Genomic DNA, 14,413 nt, shown 5'->3' with positions numbered 1-14,413 from the left:
ATTGAAGGGGAAAGGAGGCACTTAACCCTTTCCACCACCAGTAAACTATTATTACTTTGTGGGAAATTAGACTATCTGGATAATGGTGAATTATTCGGATTCCTTACATGGGTGTAACGAAAACAGAAGCCCACCAGTATATGGCTGCCTTCTCTTGAAGATCCCAAGATAATATCACATTACACATTCAATCCATTTTAGCATGTCAAGTTATTTTTTGTTTCGCTTTTGAGCACACGATCCTGATCACACTGAAATGAATGGGCATTTATATTTATCTTTTCTTTGAAGGCATTGGGATTTTGCCTCAAATGTCTGTGATTCAGAGGCATTTTTATGAATATAATAAACAGAACACAAAATTGCATGTTCATTTATGGTATACGAAAAGACCAAATTCCAGTTGTAACAAGGATAATACAGAACTTTTAATACGTACGTGTGTGTGTGTGTGTGTGTAGTTGAATAAACCATAATTTAGTGCCATGTATGAACAGGTAACTACAGAAGAATTAAAAGTGATAAATAATTTGATCCCTCTTCTGCTTATATGTCAAAATAAATCTGTTAAGATAACCAATCAACCTGGTACAGAGCTCTGTAAATGATCCAGTGCCCCTAAAGAACCTAACAATGGCATTTCCCTGGTGTAATGGTTAGAGTGTTGGGCCAGGGTTCGAATCCTCAATCAACCATGAAAGCTCATTGAGTGACCTTGGGCCAGTCACCATCTCTTAGCCTAACCTACCTCCCAGGGTTGAGGATGAAATGGGAAGGAGAACCATGTACCCTACTTTGAACTCCTTGGAAGATAAAGGTGGTAAATAAATGTAATAGTAAAATATAAGTAAATACAGTGGTACCCCGCAAGACGAACGCCTCGCGAGATGAAAAACTCGCAAAACGAAAGGTTTTTTCGTTTTCGAGTTGCCTCGCAAGACGAATTTCCCCATGGGCTTGCTTCGCAAAACGAAGCTTGCCCCGCAAGCTCCGGGGACAGCGGGTCTCCCCCGCTGTCCCCGGACCTCTTTTGAAGCAAGGGGCGGCGGGGAAGAAGCGATCTTCTCCCCGCAGCCCCAGGTCCGGGGACAGCGGGAAGCGCTTCCTGCTGTCCCCGGACCTCTTTTGAAGCAAGGGGCGGCGGGGAGAAGCGATCTTCTCCCCGCAGCCCCAGGTCCGGGGACAGCGGGAAGCGCTTCCCGCTGTCCCCGGACCTCTTTTGAAGCAAGGGGCGGCGGGGAGAAGCGATCTCCCCGCAGCCCCTTGCTTCAAAAGAGGTCCGGGGACAGCGGGGAAGAAGCGATCTTCTCCCTGCAGCCCCAGGTCCGGGGACAGCGGGAAGCGCTTCCCGCTGTCCCTGGACCTCTTTTGAAGCAAGGGGCGGCGGGGAGAAGCTATCTTCTCCCCGCAGCCCCTTGCTTCAAAAGAGGGGACAGAGCGGCGCTTCCCCTCTGTCGCCGGACGGTCTCCATAGGAACGCATTGATTGATTTTCAATGCATTCCTATGGGAAACCGTGCTTCGCAAGACGAAAAACTTGCAAGAAGAAAAAACTTGCGGAACGAATTAATTTCGTCTTGCGAGGCACCACTGTATATAAATAAAAATGAGTCCTATATGATTAGCAGTGAATCAAGTGCAATCCTATTTCCTACCTAATTTCTTTGTGCTACAGTTCTTCAGGGCCCCCAATTTTTCTCTTGTTTTTATTTTTGACTATTGAATAAACACTAAAAAGCTATTCCATACTCCTCAGAAACTCTTTAGAGGATCAAATCAGGATAGCATGTACTTGGAAAATTCCCATGCGAACCTCCTAGTGCTGGACACACTTGGGAACACTAACTGTTGCTGGATCATCCAGTACTTGATTAGAACAATACACATGTGGAATAGAGGAATGTTTTTTTTAAAAAAACAACGTCAGTGCAAATCCCTAGGTAGCACATCTGGATGCCTGGAGTAGACAATCCTAGTAAGAAATGTAAAGAAGCCAAATCTCATACATTCCACAATTACAATGTATGTAGCTAGAAAACTCTTATCAAACGGGATCTCTAGGACACCCAAGTTCCATAGAACATGATGAAGACATTGCAAGTCTTGCGTACCAAAGTGCAAAATTCCCCTTGTTTTTTCCCTCATTTGGCTATGACAACCTCTGTAGCACACAGACATCTTGTAGATGATGACGTTTATGCAAAATCATTAGGTTGTTATTCTTATTTTCCCAATGGAGGACAAAAAACATCTTATTTTCCCAATGGAGGACAAAAAACACGCTTGAAAGACATCTGGCTGTCTGGAGCTTATGGGAGTTGTAGTCCAAAGCATCTGGAGAACATCAGGTTGGTGATGGCTGAGATAGTATATATATTAGCTAAAAACATAGGTCTGAACTGAATTAATGGTGTCAGTAAAATTAAACTATGTATGCTCCAGTTTCTTTTACCTAATGCTGTATATCCTCACATGTAAACAGTTTTGAACAGCAGTCAAGCTGAAATATAGTTCTTGCATAATGTTTGCTACCCTTCAAGTCATAGCTTATAAAATCTAGAATTAAGTGCTTTATTCCTCCTTGTGTGTTCAGGGTCAGTTACCTCCTAGTCCAGGCAAACCATAGTTTGTCATTACATCTGAACTAACAATCTATGGTTTGTGCTTGCCGTTCAAACCAGGCTTGGAAACCTGAGATAACCTTGGAAGGTCACAAAAACAATACCCGTGAACTAGCCTGGGAATACCTGTGAACCAGGTCTCAGTTGATGGGATGCTTTAGAGTTTTGCAAGTGTTTACATGTTTTCTAAACCTGTTTCATAGAAACAGACCTGCACCTACCTAAGTACACCTTTGAGAAACTTCTGAAAATTTCAGATATCCTACCTTCAGTAGCTACTATTGTTAGAAAACAATAAGTACAAAACTTTCCCCCATCTCTTCTTCCTGTTCTTGAGGTTTTTATTCAATAATACATACAATGCAAATATTAGCAGTTGTGTTGAGTTAAAACAAGCACAACTGCATTTTAATTTAAAACAATACTCCAAAAGCTCCTGGCAATAAGCCCTATTTTAATGCTAAATCCCAAGCTCACCAGTATTTTTGTCTCTTAGGCATGCTCTTCCAGATAGAGGAAATCTGGGGGATTCAGTAGGATTTGGACTCTTATAACAAAGTCATTTAGTCTTGAAAGATAACAGAATTCTGATTTGATTCCAGCCTATCCATTAAACACAATTTCCCCCCTGTGTAATGGCTAATCCTTTATATGCTTGATGCCAAAAAATGAAGTTATTTGGGCCTTTTTATTCAGCTGAAACAATTTTTAAATGCAGATACCCAGATACCTTTCTCTCATACACACTTAGGCAGGAATTGGTTTGAAATCCATTGAATACAACTAGATCTGAATTTTTCAGAAATTAAGAAAATAAGAAGCACCCTGTAGGATCACGCTAGAGGCCCAGCTGGTTCAGCACTCTCTTCTCCCAGTAAACAACCAGATGTGTATGGGAAGCTCACAAGGACCTGAGTGCAATCGTCTGCAGTTACTAGACTTGCCGTCTCTATTCAGCAGAGGCATGTTGCCTCCAACAGTGGAAGCAGAACATAGCCGTTGTGGCTTGTAGCCATTCAGAGCCTTTACGCTCCATGAATTTGTCTAATCCTCCTCTTAAAGTAATTCAAGTTGGTAGCCATCACTACCTCTTCTAAGAGCAAATTCCATAGTTTAACTATACACTGTATGGAGAACTATATTCAGTCTGTCCTGAATCTCAGCTTAATTGGGTACTCCAGGGTTCAAGTTTTATGAGAGAGGCAAAAAAAGCTTTTCTCTATCCCCTTTCTCAAGACTGTGCATAATTTTATACACTTCTATCAAGCCCCCTATGGGAAGCGGGTGGTGCTGTGGGTAAAACCTCAGCGCCTATGACTTGCCGATCGCATGGTCAGCGGTTCGAATCCCCGCGACGGGGTGCGCTCCTGTCGTTCGGTCCCAGCGCCTGCCAACCTAGCAGTTCGAAAGCACCCCTGGGTGCAAGTAGATAAATAGGGACCGCTTACCAGCGGGAAGGTAAAGGGCATTCCGTGTGCTGCGCTGGCTCGCCAGATGCAGCTTGTCACGCTGGCCACGTGACCCAGAAGTGTCTGCGGACAGCGCTGGCTCCCGGCCTATAGAGTGTGATGAGCGCACAACCCTAGAGTCTGTCAAGACCGGCCCGTACGGTTAGGGGTACCTTTACCTTAACCTATCATGCCCCCTCTTACTTACCTTTTCTGCAAACAAAAAAGACCCCAAAGTTGGAACCTTTCCAACCCCTTGATCATTTTGACTGCCCTTTTCTGAACCCTTTCCAGCTCTTCAGTACCCTTTCTGAGGTGAGGCAACCACCATAGTTAATGGCAAAATGTGACAGCCTAAGAGGCTTTCCCCAAAGAATGATGGGAACTGTATTTTGTTAAGGGTGCTGGGAATTGTAGCTCTGTTAAGGGTGAACTACAGTGCCCAGAGTTCTTTGGCATAAGTCATGTGCTTTAAGTGGCATTAAATGTGTTCTAAATGTATGGTGTTCTGGTTTGGATAGCAACTGAAGTGACCAGGCATATTTACAAAACATGCCTCAGTAAATGAGTTCTTAATTTATTTATACACCTAGGTGCTGCTCCCCTTTTATTCTATGCTGTGCTTTTCTTACAGAACCAAAACGAGAAGACACTATTCTCCCCATATGGAAAACTGAAAATACTCTTTTCACATTATTTTTGTTAACAATATGAAAAAAAACCCAACTACTAGAAACTAGAAAATGAACATCTAAATCTCTATCATCTAAAGCCAGTCTGCCATTTCTGTTACAAAGCTGCAAAAATCCACTTCAAAACCAAACTCTTACTAGAATTAAATTTAGCTTCACAAAAATAGCATTAAAAAAAAGCCAGCTAAGATCAGTGAGCTTCTTTTTTAAGTGCTGTATAGTAACAAACATTGCAACATGAAGAGGCTAATGGATGCACTATAGAATCATAGTTCTTTCGTGTATCTAATTCCTTGCAACATAGCATGAGGGAGCCAATATGAATGCTGCTTTGTTTCCTTTCTACACGCATAGGCACAGGGCAAGCTATCAGCAATTATCTCTAGGCTCCCAACCGCAGCAGAAGCTACAATATGGGAAACGCATGCAGATTTCACATACAGAAGTGCTCCTTCAAAAGGCTAATAATGCACGCGGAACAATGAAAGTAATGTGCTCACCTTGGCAGTCCACACCAGGATCACCCCAGAAAAACTCCTGGCACTCGTTGCATGTGCGCCCTCCAAATCCTGGCATGCACTGGCACTGCCCAGTAAACTGTTAATTCAAACAAATGCAACAAAAATAAGCTGAACAGGGTGCATTTCACAAAGTGAACAAGCCACAGGGACTTTATTAGGCCACTAGAGCCATCTGTCAATACGATACATTAAGTGTCAAAAGAGCTAAAAATGTTAACTGGCCACCTATCAGAATTATGGACATAGTACACATGACTCTGGAGATCCTTAAATAGGATCTCGGTTAGTTTTGTTAAGAGTCAATAGCAGCTCGGGAAGAGGCTACTCAGAAAACCAATACTTCTTGCACTGTTTCCCCAAGAAAGGATGTTCCCCTTGCAGCTGAGACTGTAGGTCAAAGATCACACAAAGACATATTCCTTTGGAAAAGTGGAACAGGAGAAAGGATTAAGCCCTTTCCAGTACCACAGTGTCAATTTAAATTCTTCTCCCTCGGTTGCAATTCCTTTTGAAAATATGGATCTCCCACACCAAGCATTCTCTGTAACTTTCATATCTTTACAATAACAGAAGTTGGCTAAACAATAGATTCCACTGTTTCCGACTTCATATCAGTTACTTGCAGGGTTTCAAGCTTATGGTGAAGAACACTTTCAAGTAGCTGTATTAGGTCCTTTAGTATTAACAGTTCATCAGATTTTCAAAGGAATTACAATGGTTTATATTAATTAATACACAAATATACATAATATACCACACCAACATAGTTTTGAGCGCATGCTCTTCCCGTTATTACCTTTTGTGGTCTCTGAATACTTGCAAAGGCTCAGTAAATAGAAAAATCAGGTTGAATGTCACATTAATAAAGAGAAAAGGAACTTGAAATATCAGCAAGCTTCTTGGTTTCATGTAAGAATTAGGGAGCAACCCATTATGTGTGACAATTACACGTGTGTATTTTGCTGCATATAACATGAGTTAGCAGATCAGTCGGCCGCTGCTTCCTAGTACTGTATACCAAATGCAAATGTGTGGCACACTAACTCTGTAGAGAAATGTTTTCAACTGTTAATGCAACCTTCTATGGAAATCATCAGGTGATTATGAATGAATTAGTGAAATGAATGGGTTTTTACTACAAGTCATAGCTAGTCTGCATTGTAGCTATTGCTGCAGCAATAGCTCTTCAAGAAACATCTAAAGCATCATCACATCTGATGGGATATTAAATTTTAACCATTATCCTTGATGTAACTTTTCAGCACCACTCACAGCTGATTGCCATGTCCCAGAGCACAACAATCTTATGTACCAGACCCTGATTGCCCTGGTAAATTAAGTCAGGTCCAAACAGGATTTTGCAGGCAGCAGGCACCATGTAAAAATGATGCCAGCAGAACAAACAGCTATAGATTTATGTAAGCGGGCAAGTCAAGCTAAAGCAAACAGCCCACAGGGCCACTGGCCAAAATAACCTGTTGGAAATTCTCTCTCAACACTAATACAAAGCAATTTGTCATACTGCCAAGCACTGTGATACAATAGTCATCCACTGTACTCAAATAGTGTGACTTTTGCAAGAACATGCATTTGAATGCTCCTCAATATTAAGACAACAAACAAAACTGGTACATACAAAACTCACAGAGCTCAGTATGCACAGAGTCGCTTTCTGTTGGATTATTTAAAATCCCTGTGGCATGTGAATTTATTTAATTCCTAAACACGTTTCTACACCCTCTATTCAGATGAAATATCAAGGCAGAATACAAGTTTAAGCAAACGCAATAAAAAAATTAGATAAAACTGCCAACACTACCATTAGATCTCATACTATTATTGCTATCTCATATTCTTACCATTATCAACATCATATGTTCTTGCTGCTATTAAACTTCTCAAATGTGAGAGAGTGTGCTAAGTTTAATTTTACTGTTTACTATTAGATTCTGATGTATTGTTGAATGTTGCTTTGTTTGATATAATTTGTTTATTTTAAAGTTATTGTGACTTTTATATCTGATCAGATTGTTACTATTAATGTTTGATGTTTTACTATGTTTTTATGTGTTGGAAGCCACCCAGAGTGGCTGGGGCAACCCAGCCAGATGGGCAGGGTATAAATAAAATATTAGTAGGAGTAGTAGTCATAGTAGTAGTAGCAGAGGTGGGAGAGCAGAGCTAGCCCTGAATGGTCTGACTCCACAGCGATCAGCTTTTCTTACCTCGTTACAAGATGAGCCAAAGGAACGTTCAGAATCGCAGCCACATGGTTCACACCCTGTCCCACTAGCCAACCTCCAAGTATTGGGGGCACAGTGGTCACAGTTCTGTCCAATCACATTAGGAAGGCATTGGCATTGGCCAGTTTCTTTCTCACACTGACATTCTTCAGTGCTGTTGCAATGCTCACGCACTGTTCCCAGGTAGTTGCAGACACACTCTGGGGGTGAAAGAGCAGACAATGTAACGTGTTGCACTACACTTGGGTGATTAATATGTTATCAAACTGTGACATGTAAGAAGCTATTGTAGCAGATTTGGAGAAGCTTTGTGAGATATCAAGGGTCACATTCCCTGGGGACAATCTCTTTCAGGCTGCGCAATCAGGGTGGGCAAGGCCAAAGCCAGTGGTAGGAAAGGTTGCCTCCTCTCTTTTGCTTTTCCTTCACAGGGGGGTGGTATTTTGTCAAAATAAGAGTTCATGGGAAGAGAAGGGTTAACCCTTCCCTTATCAGCTAGTGCCTTGTGTGGCAATCAGGCACGGCAACAAAGCTCCCATTGGCAGCAGTGGGATCTTGACAGCTCCCAACCCCCAAAGCATAATTTCTCTGAGTGCAGGGAAGGGAGGATGAATCCTTCCCTGCTACCATCATGGAAAAAGAGCAACCACTTCCCTCAGCAATTAGGCTTAGAGAAAAGCTCGCATTGGCATAAGTCAGTGATGTCCAAATTTTTTTCAAAGAGGGCCAGATTTGATGAAGTGAAGGGCTGACCAAAGGGCCAACCAAAGTTGTTGACCCTTTTTTTAAGAATTGGAAGTTGTTGAGGTTTTTTAGGATTTTACCCTAGGAAATAAACTGCCACATGGGCTAGATTAAACTGGCCGGCAGGCTGAATTAGGCCCCCGCAATGGACTTTGGACATGCCTGGCATAAGTGGATAGCTTTAGTCAGGATTGCTTCATTCTATGAAGAAAAACAATAAACATCTGCAAGAACCAGTTTCGGGGGAGGAAAACTTCCCTTTGGTGCAAATAGGATCATTTTTCTCAACCTAACTTCCACATGGGGGAAAGGGATTGAGGGGCAGAGGCTGCCGGCCAGACCCACACCACAGTTGCTGTCTTGCTGGGACAACTCAACCCCAGCAGAACAAGGTAAAACTAGATTTATTTCTCTATAGCCACTTTTATATTTCCAAAAGATTATAGGAAGGGTGAGAGTTTCGTGGGCCGCTATATACAATGGTGTGAAAATGAGCTCCTAGTATGGGGGGGAGGGGTTTGAAGAAAAAGAGGCCCACCAAGCATAAATGTCTCCAGCAGAGAGCCAGAAATGTGCAGCTGCCATTTCCCTGCTCCAGACACAAGAATATAAGCAGCATCTGTGAGTCATTTCCTACAGATCCCCCACTTGCTCTCTACATGTCAAAGCAAAATGAAGTTGCTGAAGTCGGGTTTCAAAATTTAATTATCTCAATGAATCCTCACAACTACCTAGAGGAGAGTTCTGCATTATTCAAAAGCTCAGCTTCTCTCATTTGTGAACATCGCCTGATCCAACAAGCTCACTCTCTTTAGGCCTTTCATTCTTGGGGAGCAAAACAACCACTATCCACCTGGTAGGAACTATGAGATTTGCATTAAAATACTGCATCAGTCATGGACTCATAAGCAGGCACAGAGCAAGCAACAATTTCTCATGGTATATTTCCAAAGTTTAAAATGGAAATGATACCGATCTACTTCAGGAGATTGTTTTGAAAAGATTAATAGATATGGAAGTGTACCTGAAGTCTTTGGGATGGGGCAGTCAATACATCTAAACATTAAAACACTGCTAGTTTCTAGGTCACACATCACAGCATAAAACTTTTAAACACACACTTTTAAGCCTTTTTCTTAACACATATAGTTCTATACCTATCAAGCTGAGGTTATTCGCTACTGCCTGATGCATAAAATATAACAGAAAAACAAAGAGTAGAAGAAGAGAATTTCTGAATATTGTTGCTTGTTATGGTGCATATTCTCTCCCCTCCCCCTATGACTTTTCAGAAATCCATTTCTACTCTTTACCAGGAATGTCTCTGTAAACAAAAGACAATCCCCTCTTCTTCCTCCAAAGCCTGAGGGGCTGCAGGAAATGGCCTGGGCTTTTCTCCTGATAAGAAGAAAACAATGAAAGCTAACAAGAAAGCCTTCTCTCACACAAAAGCCTCATCTTTTCAAGATCAGGCTTGGAGTTCTTCTTCACTTAAGTGCCCCATTCAAACTAGGTTTGACTTATCTGTTGACCTTTAATGAAGGATTATGCTCCCAATCTGCAAATTCCCAGTGCACCAAAATAATACCTTAGTGCTTAAACGAAGACAAAGTGATGCTTGCAAAGGTCAGCAGCAGAGACCTTCCCCTACTTACTTCTACAGTCCTGCTGAACAGCCCGGCCATAATAACCGTGTTTACACAGTTGGCAGTTTTCACCCTCTGTGTGATACAAGCACTTCAGGCACAATCCAGTCTTCTTGTCGCAGGCCTCCGGATCAGTTGAGTCAATGTTGTTGTTGCACTGGCAGGGCTGGCAAATTCCACCAACATCCTCAGGGTTTCCAAAGAAACCAGAAGCACACTCGCCACATCTGCTCCCTGCTCAACAAACCAAATCAAAGGAAGAAGAAATCTCTTCAGCTCACTCAAACATAAACATTAGCTAGAAATGAAAGCATGATAAAGGGGAGGAAAAGATCAAGGTATGTGCTAAGACGCAGGATGGAAGTTTGTCTGGAGAAACTTAACACACAACAAACAAGAAAACCATCAGAAAGATTTCAGATAGATTAGCCACTATCAATTCACATGCCAAAAGAGAGAATATTACTTAGGCTGGTTGAGAATCTGGCTTTTGTGTAGATTTTGAAACCTAATATGTTGCAATGTCTGTGCTCCATTCAAAATGTTTCAAAGTTTCTCTTTAACAGAGGCAGATTTAGGGGAACATGACCAATTTGGTTGCACTGGGGGTGGAGCATCGGAGTCACCAAGAACTGTGATGAAGAATGGAGGGAAATTAAGTGAGTGGGTCTGCCAAATTTTGGTGTCACACAGGGTGCTGCTCAAATTTGAGACCCAAAAGTCTGCCACTGCCTTTGGTGCACAAAGCATCACATATTATTTATAATGCATCACTTACGTGGATGGCACATTTGTTGATGGTAGAATTATTATTACTAACATGTGAACCATTCCTAACAACTAATTTAATAAAATAACAATAATAATAATTGTAAGTGTAAAATATGACACTTTGTGATAATCAAAATATGTATGCTCATTGAAACGGCTTCAATTTAATAGCATTCACTATACTTGGTTTCACAAAGTATTTTACCTTTATATCCTGTCTCGCAGACACACACCACCTGCAGAGTAGAACGTTCTTGATAACAGCCAGAGGCAAACTGGCGGCCACTTTCTGGCCCATCTGGACAAGGACAAGGACGGCAGTGATCCCCAGATCCCAGGACAGGATCTCCATAATAACCACCAAGGCATCTTAATTTTACAATATAAAAGTCTGTTAAGCATGCCCAAGGAATAGAACACATATATTTGCATATCTTTTATTATTATTTTTATAGTAAAGTTTCATTAAACATTCTCACAATACAAAAAAAACACACAAACTAATCTACATGAATAAAAATTAAAAGACTGAAAAGAAGAAAAGAGAAAGAAGAATACAAGATCCTCTCTCACAGATATACCTTAACTTTTATCCCATATAGAAAAAGGTGAGCCCTCCCAGCTCTTACCTGGGAGCACCTCTCTCTTCTCCCAGTCTCTCACCCTGAGCAAGCTCCCCTTCATTGCCACACATATATTTGCATATCTGATATGGGCTGGTGACAGTCCACAGCACACAGTTCAGCAGGTTTTTTGCAGCCCACCATAATCTGTAAAATCACTATTTTACAGATGTTTTCATTGGCTCTTCCTTGATGTTAGTGGAAGGAGTGCCAAACCAAACCCATTTATTTCATGTATCATATAAACACACTTCAGTTCACAAGCTAATGTGCACTGCTGAAAGTTTAGAAAGTTTAGAAGAGCTACATTTCTAAGATCTTGCAAATAAGGTTACTTTGCTGTCTTTCCCCCCTTCCCCAAACTCCTGATGGTTCTGGAAATAACTGTGCTAGTCCTAGAGCAGTCTTTGGACCCGTGCAAGCAAAATTAAGTTATCTGCGAGTAAAAAAAATAAAAAAGGAAGAGGCAATTGAGGCAGAGTGGCCAAGCTAGAAAACTATACAACAGGTGCCAATTAAAGTGTGTGCGTGCTCAAGATTCACAGCCATTAAACAGGCAGGAATCATTTTGAAATGAGTAGTGGTAGGAGTAGGAGGAGTGGAGATCAGTGCATCTGATCTACAAAATATCCTGAAAATAAGTGCAGCCTAAGTAAATGGGTTTGAACTCAGCATTTCAGAGGGCAGCGTGATAAAATCTTGCTTGAAAAGTAATATATCATTTAACGACTATCCCAGTTAATCCAAAAAGAAGGCATACCTTTCACAGTTGTGGCCAGAGGTATGATCACGGCAATTAAAACACTGTCCGCTGTACGGGTCACAATCATCCGCATGACCATTGCACTGGCAGGGCTGGCAGCTTGGAAATCCCCAGTAACCAGGCAAGCATCTGTCACACTGACGGCCATATATTCCATGGAAACAGTGGCACTGACCAGTCTCCGGGTGGCAGAAAGCATTAACTGATGCTTGGACATGACACTCACAAGCTAAAAAGAACATAGGTTCTTGAATGATACTGAAACTGGATACATTGCTTACATTCATGAAGTTATGATGACACTAGGACATGAAGCCTCAAATTACTTAAAAATAAAATATTTGGAGAGTGAAGGTTTTATTTTTTTAAAGGATTCTTACAGATGTATACTGAAACAAAGGGGCTCAAAGGATTTTCCTTCTTCCTTTCAATCAAACTTACTGGGTAAGGGTTAAACAACAGCAACATATGACATTTTGATTAGAATAAAGCAGCAACGTACGTTTGCATCCACTAGGTCCGAATCCAAAAGTGCCTGGAGCACATCTGTCGCATCTTCTTCCAACAACATTTGGCCGACACTGGCAATGGCCTCCATTAGGGTCACAAACAGAACTTAATGAGCCTTGTGGGTCACACTGGCAAGCTGAAAGAGGGAAAGACACAGGTTTTGCAGGAGTGGCAAATGCACAAGTGTGGGCCATCTTGGCAGCAATAGTATTATGCAAGGTGCCAATGGGTTAGTAAAGGAATGATCTGCGTAAACCTGATTGGACAGATATTAAATATTATTTCTGATTAAGATGATGATAATAATTTCATTTATGAATCACTTATATATATTTACCCAGGGTCCTGTCTTCTATCAATGGGGTTGTTCAGATGCTAAGTTTAACAGGGGCTGGGAAACCTGTTGCCCTGAGAGTGGTGTTGGACTACAACTCCCCTCATCCACTGGACATGCAAGCTGGAATAATGGAGTCCAACAACATCTGGATGGCTACCTATTTTGGTAGTAAACATGGCTACTGCCTTTTCCTCCTAGTTAACCCCAATCCCACTTTGTGAAATTCAGTTCAATAATCAGTTACATCTACTTACCTAATGCTGTCTCATGCAGCAAGGCTGAGATGCTAAAAATGATGTTCCTGCAAACATCAGTCATGGGTGTTTTAACAACACTCCTGCTGTTCTCCAGGCAGCGGTATCTCTGAAAGGCTTCCCAGGCACTGTTAGTCATCACATCATCACCTCTGCCTCCAACTGAGAATATGTCCAGGGATTTGCAAAAAGGCATGAGAACAAGCTGTGGGTTGATTTTAACATGGCAGAATTACTATTTAGATCTGTAGCCGAACCTTGTACAGTGCCACGCGATATTGTTAGAAAAAGAAATCTACAAAAATTAGATGGTTGATCATTAATATGCACAGTGTCACCTAAAAATGCTTTCCAAGGAGTGTTTAGGGCAGTGGTGGCCAAACTTGGCCCTCCAGCTGTTTTGGGACTACAATGCCCATCATCCCTGGCCACTGGGCCTGTTAGCTAGGGATGATGGGAGTTGTAGTCCAAAAACAGCTGGTGGGCCAGGTTTGACCACCACTGCTTTAGGGGCACAAAAGAGCTACTACATAAGCAGCAGGGTGTGTTGCTTTCCCTCCCTCAACCAACACTGTTGCCGACAGTTCCCAACGTTTCCCCTGACACACAAGCTGTTCTTAGGGAAAGTTACAGGTAGAGGAAGGGAAAGAGCAATCCATCCCTTCCTATGCTCACAGCTTTCTGAGTAAAGTGAAATGGAACTCATTCTCCTGCCCCTTTCACCTGCTGGCACTCAGCAAGGCACACAGTGTTCCAGGCAAACCACAATAAATCACAGCCATTGCCACTGAGCCTTTCCTTCTCTCATGGGGAGGAATCCGTTCACACTGCTTCTCTCAAGGCTGCTCCTGCTTGCAGTCTACTTGTGCTAAAATTCTGTGCTCATAGAGAGGAAGCACAATACATGTAGTTTTATTTAAGCGGGTAAAGTTGCAAACTATGTAAACAGATTTTTATTTAAACATGCACTTACAGAATCTATGAGTGTGTATGGATTTTCCACCTCCGTATCATGGGAGTATTGTGGCAGCTCCAGACGAACCGTGTAATTCAGACCCTTTTCAAAGCATATTGGATGTGGAAGGACCACATATCTGCAAGACCAGGACGGACACAACGTTCATGAAGAGAAGGGTACATTGGAGATAAAACAATGGGATGTTAAAACAACAAATGATTAGACTGAGATTGTTGATTATGTGGAATCAAACCTTTCCTTCTCCCTCTGCCTCCCATCATGT

General features: G+C 41.9%; 1 protein-coding gene across 2 annotated transcripts in view; it reads right to left on the bottom strand.

Annotated features, from left to right (window-relative positions):
• Positions 1–14,413, bottom strand: part of LAMB1 (laminin subunit beta 1) — a 54,841-nt gene that overhangs the window by 16,005 nt on the left and 24,423 nt on the right. For both annotated transcript variants that reach the window (XM_081211391.1, XM_081211390.1), the window contains exons 16-23: positions 14,146–14,266; positions 13,173–13,377; positions 12,574–12,717; positions 12,069–12,300; positions 10,891–11,054; positions 9,924–10,148; positions 7,507–7,724; positions 5,261–5,357 (exon numbers count right to left, since the gene is read on the bottom strand). In XM_081211391.1, coding sequence (XP_081067517.1) covers positions 5,261–5,357; positions 7,507–7,724; positions 9,924–10,148; positions 10,891–11,054; positions 12,069–12,300; positions 12,574–12,717; positions 13,173–13,377; positions 14,146–14,266 — 1,406 coding nt within the window. The remainder of the gene's footprint in view (positions 1–5,260; positions 5,358–7,506; positions 7,725–9,923; positions 10,149–10,890; positions 11,055–12,068; positions 12,301–12,573; positions 12,718–13,172; positions 13,378–14,145; positions 14,267–14,413) is intronic.

Source organism: Podarcis bocagei, assembly GCF_964188305.1.
Source record: "Podarcis bocagei genome assembly, chromosome: 10".
Classification (NCBI taxonomy): Eukaryota; Metazoa; Chordata; class Lepidosauria; order Squamata; family Lacertidae; genus Podarcis; species Podarcis bocagei.
This window is presented reverse-complemented; position numbering and strand designations above follow the sequence as displayed.